Here is a 17,337-nt window from a genome sequence, read left to right as displayed (position 1 = left end):
TTAAAAGCAATTTTTACCCATTTTGATCAGGCTCTCACCTAGCTTGACCAAAACTTAAAAGTGCCTCTCTCAGTTACTGTCAGTTTGGGTTTCTGGGTTTCTGGTCTCAACACATCATTGATAAGTTACAGTGTCTTCATGATCACATGATCATGCTTTTCTTTTCTTTCTTTCTTTTTTTTTTTTTTTTTTTGAGACGGAGTCTCGTCCTGTCACCCAGTGCAATAGCACAATCTCGGCTCACTGCGACCTCCGCCTCCTGGGTTCAAACAATTCTCCTGCCTCAGCCTCCTGAGTGGCTGGGATTACAGGTGCCCACCACCATGCCCAGCTAATTTTTGTATTTTTAGTAGAGACGGAGTTCCACCATGTTGGCCAGGCTGGTCTCAAACTTCTGACCTCATGATCCGCCCACCTCGGCCTCCCAAAGTGCTGGGATTACAGGCGTGAGCCACCACGCCTGGCCATGATCATGCATTTCTTTGAGTTTTTGTCATTCCAGCTGAAGAGGGACCATTTGGTGTTCAATGGATGGTCACATGCAAACATTTAAAACATTTGAAAGGATACAACGCACCAGGGAGACTACTATTGTGACTGTCAGGAGGATAATACCAAGGGTTTGAAGTATGTTCCTTAGCCAGGGTCCCTGTGAACCCAACCAACGAAAACTGAATAGATCAAACGGTAAGCCAGATGGGGAGTCTACCCATTTTAACCAAGTAGCCTGTCTGTTAATTTTTTGCAACTGAGTCTACAATACCTGATGTATTTACCCATGTGCAGCAAGATGTGTCAGAAACCACACAGGCCCCTCCCTGTTCAGCTAGTAGGTAATCTATGTAAAATTAAGGCAGGGAGTGAGAAAAAGTGGGTCTGGTTTGCTTTGATGCCAAACAGTTGCATCAGGGATGTTGCCAAACTTACCCACTAAGTAAACTAAAGGATCTGTTGGGTCATAAAGATGAGAGTCTGGCCTGACAGACCCAATATATTTATCAGGTAACCCACAGAAGCTACTGGTGTGAAATTCTAACTACAGCATTATTCTGCCAAATGAAAGAGGTAGGCATGAGCAAGGAAAAATTGAGAGGGGCAAGAGGCTAGTCTTGTTTGGATATCTGGGGAAAAGCTTCACAATGTAAAATTGTCAACTTCTGGTCCTGATTTGTAGTATGATTGTCTCTGATTATGACAACAGATGGTTTGGTGAACTCTGTATGGTCCACACATTGGCATGAGACTTGTCCCTTGATGTTTACATCAAGTTGTCCAGCTTAGTAGCTTTGTTCTTAAGGTGGAGAGTTGTCAACATATGTTGGAGGAAACAAGAAGAATTCAGGGTCCAGTCCATTCTGCAGGTAGATAATAAAAACTCTAGCACAACAAACAAGGCTACAATCTAATAACAAGTGTACTATAATGTTCTTTCTTCTGAAACATATATTTTCTCTTTACAGTTGCCCCTCATTTCTACCAGAGATAATCAGAGTAAGACTAATTTGTTTGCAAAATGTTTAGCCTCATCAAGCTTGCCCTGCTTATTTAGACAAGTTCAGTGAGAATAGCATCAACCACATAGGCTCTTTTGAAGTTTGCTTGGGTGGAACTTTAGATCAGGAATCTCAGAATGAACTTTTAAAAATCTTTCGATGCTAGGAAGCCAGTATAGATAGAATGCGTCTGTAAGTACTGCAGGCAAAGTCTGTATCTACAGTCTCAATTTCGATATCCCAGTCATAATAGAACCAATATTTCCAATTGTGTACTGTTATAAACAGGGCAGATTCTCCTCCTTCTTCTTCCTCTTCTTTCTTCTTTCTTCCTCTTCTTCTGTCAGGGCCTCACTCTGTTGCCCAGGCTGGAGCACAGTGGTGCCATAATAGCTCCCTACAGCCTCAACCTTCTAGCCTCAAGTGATCTTCCCTCCCATCTCAGCCTCCCAAAGTGCTGGGATTAATCCCTCACTTTTGGGAGGCTGAGATGCCCAGCCAAGAGCAGATTCTATTGAACATATACAAATAATTATTTTGTCATAAAAATAAGAATCCTCATGAGTAGTTTCTAAATTCTGGAAGGATCAGGTAGGGAGGAAAAAGCAATGTCTCCGTTTTTGTTCACAAAGGTATAAGTTATCAAATTGCCTTAAGCTATAGATAGCCTAAAAGAAAAGGTTTCCTTAAATCTGAAAAACAAAAGAACCAGCAATATTTTTGAATTTTAAAAAGACATAGAAACCCATAATTCATCAGTCCATTTAGTCTCATGTGATTAATTTTTGTCCTGCTTGATGTTGAGTTAGCAATTTGGTGAGTCTAGTTTTTCTCTTAGAGTTCTAGAAATTCTTACCCAGCCAAATGGTATGATCTTAAAATGATCAGAAATCGGTACTTGTCAGAGTCTTTTCCATCTGTGGTGTCCTGATACAGAGATGTTGTCCACAATTCCTAGCTCATAGTTCCCAGAACCGTTGTTACAGTCTTTTGTTATGATGCTGGGTGCTTTGGGTCTCAGGAGACAGAATATCTCTGACCTTCTCTTTCATTTGCCCAAGGCAGGACTCTAATCTGATTGTGGATCAAAAGACCCTCATTCCAGAAAGGGTCCTTCCCCGTACTCTGGAGGAAGGATGTGGACAGGGCTTGCTAGGTTTAGATCAGACTTTATTTTTATCCAATCATGTTTTGACACAGTTGTCCATGCTTCTATCATGGACAACCAATAAAGTATAGAAGGCCCACAGGACAGGGTTTGGGGGGCATCCAGAGAGCTGAACATGTGGAGGCTGAGAGAAAGGTGAAGAAAAACTCATCCACAGGCTGGGAGGGTGTTGCATCCCAACTCCATGAGGACAGAAGCTCCTGCGCTTAGGACCCTTCCAGACCTCACCCTATGCGTCTCTTCATCTGGCTGTTGATTTGTATCCTTCAAAATACCCTTCTTAATAAACCGGCAAACATAAGTGTTATCTTCACCCAACTGCCACCGCACTGCCATCATGGACACCAGCCACGTGCAGCCTATCAAGCTGGCCAGGGTCACCAATGTTCTGGGCAGAACTGGCTCTAAGGGACAGTGCTCACAGGTGTGCATGGAATTTATGGAGGATACGAGCTGCTCCATCATCCACAATGTAAAAGGCACCGTGTGTGAGGGCGATGTGCTCACCCTGTTGGAATCAGAGCCAGAGGTCAGGAGGTTGCACTGAGCTTGGCTGCTCGCTGGGTCTTGGATGTTGGGTTTGACCACTTGACCGGTGGGAATGGTGTGCTGCATTCTCCTTTATTTTATTCTTGGCCTGCCACACAGGAATTGAGATGCGTCTTTAAATAAAGCGTTTGTGTTTCAAGTTAAAAAAAAAATTGGCTGGGCACGGTGGCTCACGCCTGTAATCCCAGCACTTTGGGAGGCCAAGGCAGGCAGATCACCTGAGGTCAGGCGTTCAAGACCAGCCTGGCCAACATGGCAAAAACTCGTCTCTACTAAAAATACAAAAGTTAGCTGGGCATGGTGGCGGGTGCCTGTGATCCAAGCTACTCAGGAGGCTGAAGCAGGAAAAATGCTTGAACCCGGGAGGCGGAGATTGCAGTGAACCGAGATCATGCCACTGCACTCCAGCCTGGGCAATGGAGCAAGACTCTGTCTCAAAACAAAAACAAAAACAAAAACAAAACAAAAAAACATGTTTCCCTGAGTTCTGTGAGCCACTCTAGCAAATTAATAAAACCCAAAGAGAGGGTTGTGGCACAACTTGAAGCCAGTTGGTCAGACGTTCCCAAGACCTGGGCTTGCAACTGGTGTCTGGGAGTGTCGGGGGCAGTCTTGGGGACTGAGCCCCGAGCCTGTGGAATCTGACACTATCTCCAAATAGATAGTGTTAGAATTGAATTGGAGGACACCTTGCTGGTGTCCACTGCCTGGTGTGTGGGGAAAAACCCTACACCTTTCGTCACAGAAGTCTTCTGTGTTGATTGTCATGGCAGTGTGAGAACAAAGGAAAAAACCCAATTTGAGAGAGTTTTTCCCAAAGCGCCAAGGTTTCCATGCATCTCCTTGAAGACACAACCACTTTAGGAATATAGTTGCTTGCAAAACACTTTTAGAAAAGCATGAGTATAAACCAATTAACTGTGAACAACCAGACTTTAAATGGCCATGGGTAAAGATCTGATGAGAGTGCCCAATAATAATGTCTCAGTTGACAAGGAAATTTAATTATTTCTGTGGCATACAATGATTTAACAAAATAACCAAAATCATGGCTAACATACCAGAGTTTTAGGAATTTTATACAATTTATGAAACGCATATTAATAACACGTCCATACAAAAATAATTCAAAGATGGCTTAACATCAGTTATTTGACAATGCTTCCCATATAGTTTTGTTTTGAGACAGAGTCTGGCTCTGACACCCAGTGTCACCCAATCTGTACTCTGGGTGACAGTGGTGTGATCTTGGCTCACTGCAACCTCCACCTCCCACGCTCAAGGGATCCTCCCACCTCAGTCTCTTGAGTAGCTGGGACCACAGGTGTGTGCCACCATGCCTGGCTAATTTTTTGTTTTTTTGGTAGAGATGGGGTTTCACCATGTTGCCCAGGCTGGTCTTGAACTCCTGAGCTCAAGAGATCCATCCACCGTGGCCTTTCAAAGTGCTGGAATTACAGGTGTGAGCCACTGTGCCTGGCCCCCATATAATTTAACATGCCAAATGAAAATAATTGGTTTGATATATCTCTTTTGGATGTTCCAGAGGCCTTCTGGAATATCCCAAAATTAGCTTGACTTAAAACTTTATTTAGAATTGGATTTTGGGAAATTTGCCAAAATGTAAAAAGGTTTAAAACACTTGATTAAAATAGGATCTCAGGTCACTGTGGAATAACAATCATTGATTTAACCAGAGTAATAATTAAAATACTTCAAAAGGCAAATATAGGTTACAGAGTTGTCAACAAAAACTTAGGTATTTTAACATTGTGAAGACTCACTTAAATAATCAAAGACCCAGGCTGGGCATGGTGGCTCACACCTGTAATCTCAGCATTTTGGGAGGCTGAGGCAGGTGGATTGCTTGAGTTCACGAGTTTGAGACCAGCCTGGGCAACATGGCAAAACCTTGTCTTGACAAAAAATACAAAAATTAGCCGGGCCTGGTGGTGTGCACCTGTAATCCCAGCTACTTGAGAGGCTGAGGTGGGAGGATGGCATGAGCCCAGGTGGCAGAGGTTGCAGTGAGTCAGGATGGTGCCGCTGCACTCCAGCCTGGGCAATAGAGCCAGACATTGTCTCAAAAATAAATAACTAAATAAAAAATAATAATAAAGACCTAATAAAAGCCAAAGCACAAAAATTATCTTGATGAAACACAAAATCTTTTTTTCCTACACCAATTGAAAGGAAAAAGAATCCTTCACATTCTTAGACGAATACTCCAAGAAAACTTTGTCGTCTTAAAGAGCAAATACTACTTTTGCACCAGTGTACTATTAATGCTAAAGCTAATTTTAATAAAACCATTCAAATAAATCCATTCAATTTCAGTCAGGTTTGATAACACAAAATTTCCACAAACCATTTATAACCCCTTTGTTAAACAAAAATGTGTTCTTCATATCTTTTCAAAAACATCTTTTTTTCCTTGCAGTGTTGTTTTCTTTCTAGTAGTTTAATCCCGTATGTTATTACAACTTTTAACTCTTAGAATCTTAATTTCTAGAATACTAGCAAGCATTATGGTGAACTTATATCAGCATTCACGATTTCATAAATTCTGGAAACAATATTTTATGTTACTAGACCTAAATACACTTAGCTTCTCTACACCATATAAAAACACAATGCCAAAGTGTTTAAACTTATGCTTAGTAATTAATGTTTCAGTATGCTAACTTACTTAAGACATATTTATACCCATGTGAAGGAAGTGTCTGGATAAAGTCCATCTGCCAAACCCTGAGTGGTCCATTAGGCAGGTCAGAATGGCCAAGGGCTGTTCACACTGGCTTTCCAGGATTGATTTCAAAGCAAGTCTGGCAGGCCAAGTAAGCCCTTTTAGCAAGTCCATTGACATGGCCTCACCAGTACTGTTTCATAAAGGTGATCCTCTTTTCCATAGCCCCATGGCTCAATTCATGCACAATACTTAACAGAAATTTCATGGAGAAAAGTAAAAGTAAAAGGACAGGCCTTTTACTTGGTCCACACCAGAGTTCCTCTCTGTCACTGAACTATCAGCCTGTATTTTTCCCATTGTGGTTTTTTTGGCCTCTGGTGCTTGATAATGTTCATCTTTAGTCATTGTTCTAAGATCATCCTTTGGAAATCTTTCCAGCTGGATAACTCCATGACAGAGAATTGATCAGTAGAACTCTTAAGGGCAGCATTCTTAGCAACATTCTCAGCAAGGTAGTATCCTCTAGCCTCCACGGAGTTTTTTCAAATGGCCTGGAAACTTTATCATGGCCACAGTAGCAGGTATTTGTATTGCATATAATAAATCATAAGGTTCATTATTGAAAGTGAGGAAACCTGTTTCCACAACATTCCAAAATCATGAGCAACTCCAAATACTTACCTGCTATCTGTATAAAGGTTAGCAGATTTCCCCTTAGCGAGAAGGCAGGCTCCAGTGAGGGCAAATAGCTCCACCTGCTGGGCTCAAGTGGCTGAAGGCCAAGAGGCTGCTTTCCCAACCTCAAAGCAAGTGGGCGTAGCATAACTTGCAGGTTATTCACCGCGATCATCCTGCAAGTATGAGCCATCTGTGAACCAGGATAGCTTCACATACTCCAGGGGAGTTTTCTGTAAATCCTTTCTGGGAATCAAAAGATGATCCACTGGCCGGGCGCGTTGGCTCACGCCTGTAATCCCAGCACTTTGGGAGGCCAAGGCGGGCCAATCATGAGGTCAGGAGATCGAGACCATCCTGGCTAACACGGTGAAACCCAGTCTTTACTAAAAATACAAAAAAATTATCCAGGCGTGGTGGTGGGCGCCTGTGGTCCCAGCTACTTGGGAGGCTGAGGCAGGAGAATGGCGTGAACCTGGGAGGCAGAGCTTGCAGTGAGCCGAGATCGGGCCACTGCACTCCAGCCTGGGCAAGAGAGCGAGACTCCGTCTCAAAAAAAACAAAAACAAAAAACAAAAAAAGATGATCCACTAAAATCAGACGGTATTGTGGCATCTCATCCCAGAGTAGAGAGGAGGGAGAGTGGCAGGATTAAGTTTATTACAGCAAGAGAAAGTAATATGGGGAGTGGTTAACAGAAGGATCTCATAAAAGGTGAGGTGGCTAGAAGAAAATGTGGCACAAAAATGGTCCAAGGAGATCCCCTGATGACTTCTTTGTTGGATTTGACCCACAGGGTGGTGGCAGGGATAGCCCTCAGACAAGGAGATCTGCAAGCTCCCAGGTACCACTGTTCACTGTAGTATCATATGGGAATATGCTGATTTTCATGCTTTTAAAAAATTTTCAATTTAAATTTTCTTCAGAGACAGGGTCTCACTCTGTCACTCAGGCTGGGGTGCAGTGGCGTGATCATAGCTCACTGCAGCCTTCAACTCCTGGGTTCAAGTGATCCTCCCACCTCAGCCTCCCAAGTTCATGGGACTACAGGTGTGCTGCTATGCCTGGCTACTATTTAATTTGTTTGTGGGGGAGGGGTCTCATTATGTTGCTAAGCCTAGTCCCAAATTCCTGTCTTAAGTGATCCTCCCACCTCAGCCCCCCAACCATGGCCAGCTGCGTGCTTTTCAGTTAAAACTGCCAGGGTGCTTCCTTCTTTTTCATGTACAGAAAGGAAGAATTGGGGGTTGCGTCGCTTCTCGGCCTTTTGGCTAAGATCAAGTGAAGAAGGGGAGTTGCCTTAGTCTCCTGTTGATGTGACTGAATACCTGAGACTGGGTAATTTATAAAGAAAAAGAATTTATTTCTCACAGTTCTGGAGGCTGGGAAGTCCAAAGTCAAGGGGGCATATCTGGTGAGGGCCTTCTTGCTGGTGGGGACTCCCTGCAGAGTCCTAAGGGAGGTGGCTCGGGACATCATATGGTGAGGGGGGTGGTCTTTCTTCCTCTTATGAAGACAGCAGTCTCACTCCCAGGATAGCTCAGTAATCCATTAACCCATCAATCCCCAAATCCATGAATAGATTAACCCATTCACGAGAGCAGAACCCTTATGATCTAATCACCTCCTAAAGGCGATACTTCTCAATACTGCTGTATTGAGGATTAAGTTTCAACATGAGTTTTGAAGGAGACAAACATTCAAACCATAGCAGTTGATAATTAGGGTGTCCCAAGGCTGGGGGATTTAATAAAATTCCCTATTTAGCTTGTCAAAAGCCACATCTTCTGGGTCTTCCCAAACAATGGGGTCCAGTTTATTGGCTTTAGCAGAGGCATTGGGCCAGAAGAGAAGACCTGGGGATCCAGCAAACCCAAGAAATCCACAAAGCTGGTGCTCAGTTCTAGATTTATAGGGAATTATAAAATATCTTGTATGCAGTCTGGGTCTGAGTGTGGTCCACTTTCTGAAATTAGGTGGCCTAAATACTTTTCCTGGGTTTTTACCAGTTGTAATTTTTCCTTAGAAACTTAATGGCCTTTACCAGCTAAGAGTTTTAACAAGTATACACTGTCTTCCTCACATGCTGCCTGTGAGGGAGAACAGTGGAGGTCATCCACATATTGCAGTAGAGTGGACCCAAGAGGAAGGTGACATCCTTCAGGTTGGCCTTTAGAATTTGGAAAGTAAGGGCCAGGTGCGGTGGCTCATGCCTGTAATCCCAGCACTTTGGGAGGCCGAGGCAGGAGAATCACGAGGTCAGGAGATCGAGACCATCTTGGCTAACATGGTGAAACCCAGTCTCTACTAAACATACAAAAAATTAGCCGGGCATAGTCGCGGGCGCCTGTAGTCCCAGCTACTCAGGAGGCTGAGGCAGGAGAATGGCATGAACCTGGGAGGCGGAGCTTGCAGTGAGCCGAGATTGCGCCACTGCACTCCAGCCTGGGTGACAGAGCCAGACTCCGTCTCAAAAAAAAAAAAAGAGAATTTGGAAAGTAAGAAGGGCTGTCAGTGAAACATGGGCATGACCGTTCAGGTACACTGTTGGCCTTCCCAAGTGAAAGCAAAAGGCCTTGACTGGCCTGACTGACCAGATGTTAAAGAAGGCACTGCACACATCAATTGCAGTGAAGAACTACCATCAGTTGGAATTGAGGTCAGCAAAGTATGGGGGTTTGAGACAACTGAGTGGTGAGGTGCAACCATATTGTTTATTGCACAAAGGTCTTGAACAAATCTCTACTCACAACCATTAAGTTTCTTTACTGGCACAATTGGAGTGTTAAAGAACTGTGGTACACGACATTACAAGACCTTGTGCCTTATAATCTGCAGTGATGGGTTTTATGACCAATAGATCTTCCTTGTTTGAGGTAATTTAAAGAGTCAGGAAGTTGCAGAATTGAGTCAGTTTGACCTGGTTTGTCAAATCCCAAAATTATTTTCCCCTTTTGGGAGAAAGAAAGTCCTGCATGATGTTTGTTTGCAGGCCAGGCACTCTGGCTCATGCCTATAATCCCAGCACTTTGGAGGCCAAGACAGGCAGATCACTTGAGGCTAGGAGTTCAAGACCAGCCTGGCCAACATGGCAAAAACCCGTCTCTCTTAATATAAAAAAGATTTTTTTTAAAAAGTGTTGGCCAAGAACGTGGACAGGGGCTGAATTACTAAGAACAAAGGAGATCCTGTAAGAGACTGAGGCAGAAAAGGATAGATAGGACTACAAAGACATCCTGAGGTTTGTTATAGACTCAACACTATTTGTATTTACTCCAAGGCAGGGGCTGGTTGAGGTTAATGGAGTCGAGCCCTGCAAGTGTGGCTCCAGTAACTATAAGGACAGTTAGGACCTCATTCTTGATCTTAAGAGTTATTTCCCTAACATGGTTGTGGGGAAGGATGAGAAGAATCCCTACAATTCTTTGGAGTCCCATTATTGGGAGTTGATATGGTTTTAATGTCCTGCCCCAATTTCATGTTGAATTGTAATCCCAAGGCTGGGGGCAGTGGCTCATACCTGTAATCCCAAGACTCTGGAAGGCTGAGGCAGGTTGATTGCCTGGGCTCAGGAGTTCGAGACCAGCCTGGGCAACATGGCAAAACCCTGTCTCTACCAAAAATACAAAAAAATTAGCCGGGCATGGTGATGAGCGCCTATGGTCCCAGCTACTCAGGAGGTGGAAAGATTGCTTGAGCATGGGAGGCAGAGGTTGCAGTGAGCTGAGATTTTGCCACCGCTTTCCAACCTGAGTAACCGAGTGAGGCCCTATCTAGAAAGGAAGGAAGGAAGGAAGGAAGGAAGGAAGGAAGGAAGGAAGGAAGGAACGAAGGGAGGGAGGGAGGGAGGGAGAGAGAGAGGGAGGAAGGAAAGAAAGAATTGCAATCTCTATCTAGTATTGGAGGTGGGGCCTGGTGGGAGGCAATTGGATCTCAGGGGTGGATTTCTCATGAATGGTTTAGCACTATCTTCTGGGTGCAGTCCTCATGATAGTGAGTGAGTTCTCGAGAGATCTGGTTGTTTAAAAGTGTGTGGCACCTCCCCCATTCTCTCTTGCTCCTGCTTCACCTTCCGCCATGATTGGAAGCTTCCTGAGTCCTCTCCAGAAGCAGATGCTGCATGTTTCTTGCACAGCCTGCAGAACTGTGAGCCAATTAATTATTTTTTCTTACAAATTACCCAGTCTTGGGTATTTGTAGCAATTCAAGAACGGCCTAATAAAGGAATATATACCTTGAGGGTTTTGAGGGAGGGGTCATTTAACTCTCTTTAACTTACAGCAACCTCTCTTCCAGTGTCCAGTTTTTTACAATAATGGTAGGGGCCAGGAGGATTTTGTTTGGGGGCTTCCATTTGTTGCAGCTGGTGGTTGAGGATTTTGATAATTTTCTTTTTATTGGTATCCTCATGGGGCTGATTGGCCAACCTTACTTAATGTGGAGTGGACATGGCTCCCCATTCCATGTGGGTTATTTTAACAAGTTGGGAAAGCTCTCAAGTTAGGCCATTCACAAACATAGAATTAAAGGCTACTCAGGTAGAATAAACATTTACAGAAGTCCAGAATTTTCCTTAAAGATGATGTGGAGTCAACTGTAATAATTTTGAATTGGTTCATTTTGTTTGGGATACAAGTTGAATCTTGTTCCAGTCTATGGCTTTAAGGAAAACTTAAAGATAGCTCTGTGAGTCTTTAGATTGTGAGCTTGTTCCCAGTATTGGGGCTTTTGTCTAGTTCAGGTGGGGTCCAGTTAGCTTTAGCCATCCAATGTTGGGCTTGGCCTTCATCAACAAGTATATGAAGCAGCTGGTATAGATTGGGGAAGCAGCGCTGATAGGCCTGGATTACCATGTTGAATTCATCAGCAAATCAATTACAGTCTTCAGTGACCTTTAGGAATTCCTTGGCAATGGCTCCGAGTTCAGCCTTAGTCCAAGCCTTGGTCAAAGGAACATAGGAGACTTGGGATTTAGCTGGGTCATCAGTGCTCATAGGAAGGGCTGTAGGAAGGGGAGGAGGAGGGTTCCAGGGAGGAGAGAGTCTGGTCCTCTAAGGTTGTTTTTTTTTTTTTTTTTTTGGCCTCTTTTAATTGTTTACTTGTCTCAAGTGGCTTTGAGACAGTGTTTTGTATAGAGGTAATTTTTGAGTCCTGACTGTGCTTTGAAGCCTCAAGATGCCAATTGTAATATGTCTCCCATTCAGACTGACCCTATAGCCATGGTCTCCTAATTTAGTTCTCAGAAAAGTAAGTTTCGGAAGTTTTATCTGCAAATGGCCATTGGAGCTCCAAATTATCCTTGGTGTAATTTGCCCATTGGTTTAAAAAGGTGCACAAGGGTGAGCCTGAATGTCTGGACATGGAGCTGGCTGGGGTCCTGAAGGAGGGTTGCCCTGCGTGCTTTAGAATTTGAGAATCCCACTCTCTTTCTTAATCTCTCAAAAGCAAAAAGAAAATCCTATTGGTCCTTTGAGGAAACTAAAACTCTTGAACAAAGTGTTCTGCTTTCACAAGTATGCCGTTCACAGGATACTTGTTTTGCTTGGTGGATGGCCTTTGCCCTAAGTTGTCTGACCTGTGACCACGGAGCCCTTGTTACACAGAAATTTTCTTGAAACAGGTAGTCCCCCAGTGGTCATATTGCCTGTCTGTGACCAGTTTGTCCTTTCAAAGGAGTCTTTAACTTTGGAGACTTGAATCTGTTATAAAATGGTGGTGAGCACCCCAGTGGCTCTTAAGTGTTCAACCGTGTCCAACAATGTTGTGTTATTTTGCTCTCAAATGATGTTTAGAAACAAAACAAGGGGAAAAGGTCTAATTTGCATGCAAGCAGCCAAAAATGAAACCAAAAGAATACTCACCATGTGCAGGCTAAAGCAACTCCATCTTGGATGCTAGTCTTCCATGCTCACTTGTGATTAACCCCAGTTCTGGGACTTGTAGGAGTGTGGACTCACCGCACATCCTGCTATAGGTCAAAACAATCTCTTCACATTATCATAAACGTGACCATAAATCCTGCCTTTTGGGAAATTCTTGTCTTTCCCTGCAGGGTGGACTTCAATTGCCCTACATATTCCTTCCTTATAAAGGCCTGGGTCTGGGGGGTAACAGAGCAGGGATCCACCATCTGCAGGCTGCCTGAGTCATGGCTTTTGTCCATAAGTCTCTATCCAATTTTTTTTTTCTGAGATTTCAGATTTGTCAGCCTCTTTCTTCAGCCTCTCAGCTCCCCCGGCCTTTAGCAGGTAGGTTTGCATAGGCTGTTCCAGTGCAGAACACACAAGAAAGGACGCAGTGTCAATAGAAACCAATCCTGAATAAAGTCAGAGAGTTCAACCAAAAGGAGGGAGTTTGAATTCAAGATAGAACTAAACCACATGGAATAAAGATTACTCATGGAAGCTGAGAGTGCAATGGACTCAGGTGGGTACTGCCTATGGTTCCAGAGGTTGCCGATCTGGGAAAAGCTGCTCCTTTCTGTGTCAACCTGAAATTGTTAGCAGTGGTGAATCTGTATGGGTCTGTACCAACCTGAATTCTTGAAACACCAAGGCAAATTTTAGAGCAGGAATGAAAGTTTATTATTAAAAAGTTCTAGAGCAGGAACGAAAGGAAGTAAAGTACACTTGGAAGAGGACCATGAGGGCAACTTGAGAGATTCAAGTGCACGATTTGACCTTCGACTTGGGGTCTTATACATTGGCATGTTTCTGAGATCTTGCATCTCTTCTCCCGATTCTTCCCTTGGGGTGAGCGGTCCACATGCTCAGTGGCCTGCCAGCACTTGGGAGGGGACACATGCACAGTGTGTTTACTGGAGTTGTATGCATGCTCATCTGAGGCATTCTTCCCTTACCAGTTGAGTGTTCCTAGAGGAAGGTCATACACCAGTTAAACTCTGCCATTTTGCCTCTTAGTGCTCATGCTTGACTCCATTCGCCCAACTCCTAAGATCTTATTTGGAAGCTGCTGATTAACAGCTTCAGGTGTTATCTATCTATTAGGAGACGGCTTTCCCTGGCACCAGCTGCAATCAATTATTTAAAGCAACAGTTTAGCAACCACCTGATTATCACCTGGTGATTGTCTGCCATTCCTGGTTTGGGGGAGGGCCTCTCCTGCCCTGCTCATGTCTGCCTAACTACCTACAGTAACAAAATGAGCAAGAGAGACCAGTTCTCAGAGTTTATTTGCGAATAGCCAAGGAATTGCAATCCGGGATGCATGTGCTTTTGTGGACCATAAGCATATTTGAGAGGTTGGGGCAAGAGTAAGCTTTTGAAGGTAAAAAAGAGTAAGTGCATGTAAGATATTTTGAAACAGAAACTATTGTTCACAGGGGCTTATTGCAGGCAGTGTTTGTTCATTGGTGGTGCTGGCTGTTGCTAGCAGAGGTGTAACTGAACTCAGGTCAGGGCCACTTGTAGCTTGAAAGGCAAAAACTCAAGAGACAAGCTTTGGTGAAAGGAAAGTTAGCTTTATTCAAGAAGCCAGCAACCCAGGGAAGGCAGTTCAAAGATCACCTTTCTGAGTCATGCTTCTAAATCAGGGGTTTTTAAGGGAAATTAGGGAAAATAATGAAAACATTCTTGTGAAACGTGGGCATTCTCAGGTGGGCAGTTAATCCTTGCCTTCTTGGTCAATGCTTTGTGGCCTTCTGTGGGTGTGGTCAGGCCGGCCAATTCATTCCCAGAGTTGTTGGTTGGCACATTTTTAAAAATCTCTGTTGAAGGTCCTCTTTTTCTGAGGCTGTTTTTAGTGAATAATCTAAAGACTCAAGCAAAGCAATAATTGTATTCAAGCAAGCAAGTTTTCCCCTAACATGGAGTCAGTACTGTTACAGAGGCTCTTCATAGAAGAGCCTCTTCTTCCATGGAAGTGACTTAACTGAAAGTTCTGATAGGGAAAGTCACCTGCTTATGTCACAGCTCTGCACTGGCCCACCCCACTTGCCCCTGCAGTGCCATAGGTCACCAATGTGCAGGCCTGGCTTAAGTCAACCCATGCCACCCCCTTGGGTTGTCAGCCTTAGAGAGACTGGCTTTCTCTGGACAGATGTCAGAGATGTCAGACTGACACCTGGACAGATGTCACAAACCACCGTCTACCCTGTGAGCCCAACAGACTTCGTGGAGGCGATTGTATGTTCTTCAAGCCCATTGAACTCCCCTAAAAATCATTTGCTGAGCTCCTAAAATCATTTATGCTTCCCCATCTCCTTTGCCCCTAAGGGCATGTAACCATCTGTACCCCACTCAGTGGTGGGGTGTCACTCTGAGATTTTCTCCCATCATATTAATAAATTTATGTGTCATATATATTCATCGCTGTTTTGTCAGATGATTTTCAGCCAATCTTGAGGGTGAAAGGCCTTTCCTGGCATACAACACCTGAAGTCCTTGAAATCTCTATAGGTAAGTGATTTTTTGTATGCTAATGAGTTGACTGATGGCTGGCAGCCCCTAGGTAGCTTCAGAATGGGGCTGGTCACTGAAAAGATCAAGGCAGGATTGGAATTTTCAGCCTCATCCCCACCTCCCCATGTCTGGGACTGAAGGTTAAACTGAGTACCTGTGGCCAGTGATTTAGTCAATCATGCCTAAGTAATGAAGCCTCCATAATCACCCCAAAAGGACTAGGTTTGGAGAGCTTGGGTAGCTGAACATGTGGAGGTTCATGGAGGGTGGCTGACCCACAGAAAGCGTGGAGCTTTCGGCCGGGCGCGGTGGCTCACGCTTATAATCCCAGCACTTTGGGAGGCCGAGGCGGGCAGATCACGAGGTCAGGAGATCGAGACCACAGTGAAACCCCGTCTCTACTAAAAATACAAAAAAATTAGGCGGGCGTGGTGGCGGGCGCCTGTAGTCCCAGCTACTCGGAGAGGCTGAGGCAGGAGAATGGCGTGAACCCGGGAGGCAGAGCTTGCAGTGAACCAAGACTGCGCCACTGCACTCCAGCCTGGGCGACAGAGCGAGACTCCGTCTCAAAAAAAAAAAAAAAAAAAAAGAAAGAAAGCGTGGAGCTTTCAGCCCCATAACTCACCCTGTGCATCCCTTCATCTGTATGCTTTATAATAAACCAGGAAACCTAAGTGTTTGAATTCTGTGAACTGCTCTAGCAAATTAATAGAATCCAAAGGGGGTCCTAGGATCCATACTTTATAGCTGGTAGGCCAGAATACAGCTAAAGCAACCTGGGGCTTGTGATTGGCATTCAGGTAGAGTCGAACTGAACAAAGGAAACCCAGCTGCTATCTGCTGCAGAACTGATTGCTTGCTTAGTGTGTGGGGAGAAATCCCCATCTGGTGTCAGAAGCATGTTGTGATAGCTGATGATTAAAGATTTTTTTTTTTTAAAGTGTGTTCTGAGAGTATAATGTGAAAAACTCTTTGTTTTAATCCACTCAGCATCTATGAAAGTCATAGCCCACCTGAGGAAAACCGGGACAAAAGGGAGTTTTTAAAGACAAAGAGAAATCCACACAAACCGCTTTGAAAGTGTCAACCTAAAAAAAATGTAGAGAAAATTATCTCTAAATATGTTGAGTTTACTTGGGAATGAGAAGAAATGAGGATTATAATTCAGAATGCACAGAAGAGTGTGTTAAAGTGAACTAAATATGGCTTGAGGGCTCCATACTTCTATATTTAAGTTTTTGTTTATGAACTGCAACCTAGCTTAATAGGTAGACAAGATTGAAAGCTTAGGAGTATGTGCCTGTAACAATTGCTAAGTCTGGGCCAATCCCAGATGCCATACTTCAACCATTCATACCCTGCTGAGTGTTCAAACTGTGTTCAAATAAGGCAAAGGCTAACCTGTAACCAATCCAACCATTCTGTACCTCACTTTAGATTTGTGTACGTCATTTCCCTTTTTTTGTCTGTAAATCTTCTTCCACCACGTGGCTGCACTGGAGTCTCTGTGAATCTGCTGTGATTCTGGGGGCTGCCCAATTCACAAATCATTCATTGCTCAATTAAACTCCTTTAAATTTAATTTGGCTGAAGTTTTTCTTTATCAGGTTGTGTCAGAAGTGGGATTCAAGGTAGAGCCTCTAGCAACCCCCAGGAGTGCTGAGTGAATATGCAAGGTACCTGCAGGACCCGCTTGTGTCCACTGATCTCTCGGAGCAGCTGAGGATTGTGGGTAAGCTCTTAGATTTCAGAGCTCCACAGATTTGTGTTTTGAGCTCTCTGAGTTTCTTTGAGCAAATTTCTGATCCAAACTGGGTTTGGAAGTCACGACAGAGAATGGGCTGGGTACAGGAATGGATTTGATTGGGGAATTAACTGGATCAAAGCCAGTTAGAGGCCTTTTACATGTGACTGGGTCAGAAACAAACTGGTAGTAAACAGTAATATTGCAGGGGTTATAAAATTTGGCTTTTGAAAAATTCACAGGAATTTTTGTGTTCTACCCCTTTGTTTCATTTTTCTTGTGCACTTAGGTAGGAAAAATCGTTGGCTAAGTTAATTAAGAGAACCTGAGAATAAAGCCAATATTTTAGGTAAAAATAGGATTCTTAATTTCTGGAAAACTGAGTTCCTTCCGGATTACACATTAGACCTAGGAGGCAGCAAAGTCTCACAAAAATGGCAAAATCTTACTAAAGATAACTTACAGTGGAATGTTCTGAATGAGCAACACATTGAAGTACATTTAAAAATGAGGGCTCTCAGTAAAGTCCTTTTGGCTAAGAACGGGTTAGGCACTATGGAATGTTAACTGCTATTCTCTTTGGAATAATTTGCCTTGCA

The 17,337-nt window shown here is 43.8% G+C and overlaps 1 protein-coding gene and 1 long non-coding RNA gene across 2 annotated transcripts; both read left to right on the top strand.

Annotated features, from left to right (window-relative positions):
• The first annotated feature begins 240 nt into the window (after window positions 1-240).
• Window positions 241-16,144, top strand: LOC129458377 (uncharacterized). The gene is made up of 5 exons (XR_008649606.2): window positions 241-687; window positions 12,103-12,194; window positions 12,823-13,000; window positions 14,917-14,991; window positions 15,985-16,144. It is a non-coding gene; the product is annotated as an uncharacterized lncRNA (long non-coding RNA).
• LOC129458376 (small ribosomal subunit protein eS28-like) lies at window positions 2,208-3,233 on the top strand. Its single transcript, XM_063613587.1, has one exon. It carries the CDS (start codon window positions 2,999-3,001, stop codon window positions 3,206-3,208), a length of 210 nt encoding a protein of 69 aa, XP_063469657.1. The 5' UTR covers window positions 2,208-2,998; the 3' UTR covers window positions 3,209-3,233.
• Window positions 16,145-17,337: the final 1,193 nt, after the last annotated feature.

The sequence above is a fragment of the Symphalangus syndactylus genome, chromosome 19 (genome assembly GCF_028878055.3).
Source record: "Symphalangus syndactylus isolate Jambi chromosome 19, NHGRI_mSymSyn1-v2.1_pri, whole genome shotgun sequence".
Lineage (NCBI taxonomy): Eukaryota > Metazoa > Chordata > Mammalia > Primates > Hylobatidae > Symphalangus > Symphalangus syndactylus.
The sequence above is the reverse complement of the archived record's forward strand: the minus strand, read 5'-3'. Positions and strand labels throughout refer to the sequence as shown.

Bases quoted from the DNA above. Each gene is read 5' to 3' on its own strand.
- LOC129458376 (XM_063613587.1), top strand. From the start codon at position 2,999: ATGGACACCAGCCACGTGCAGCCTATCAAGCTGGCCAGGGTCACCAAT.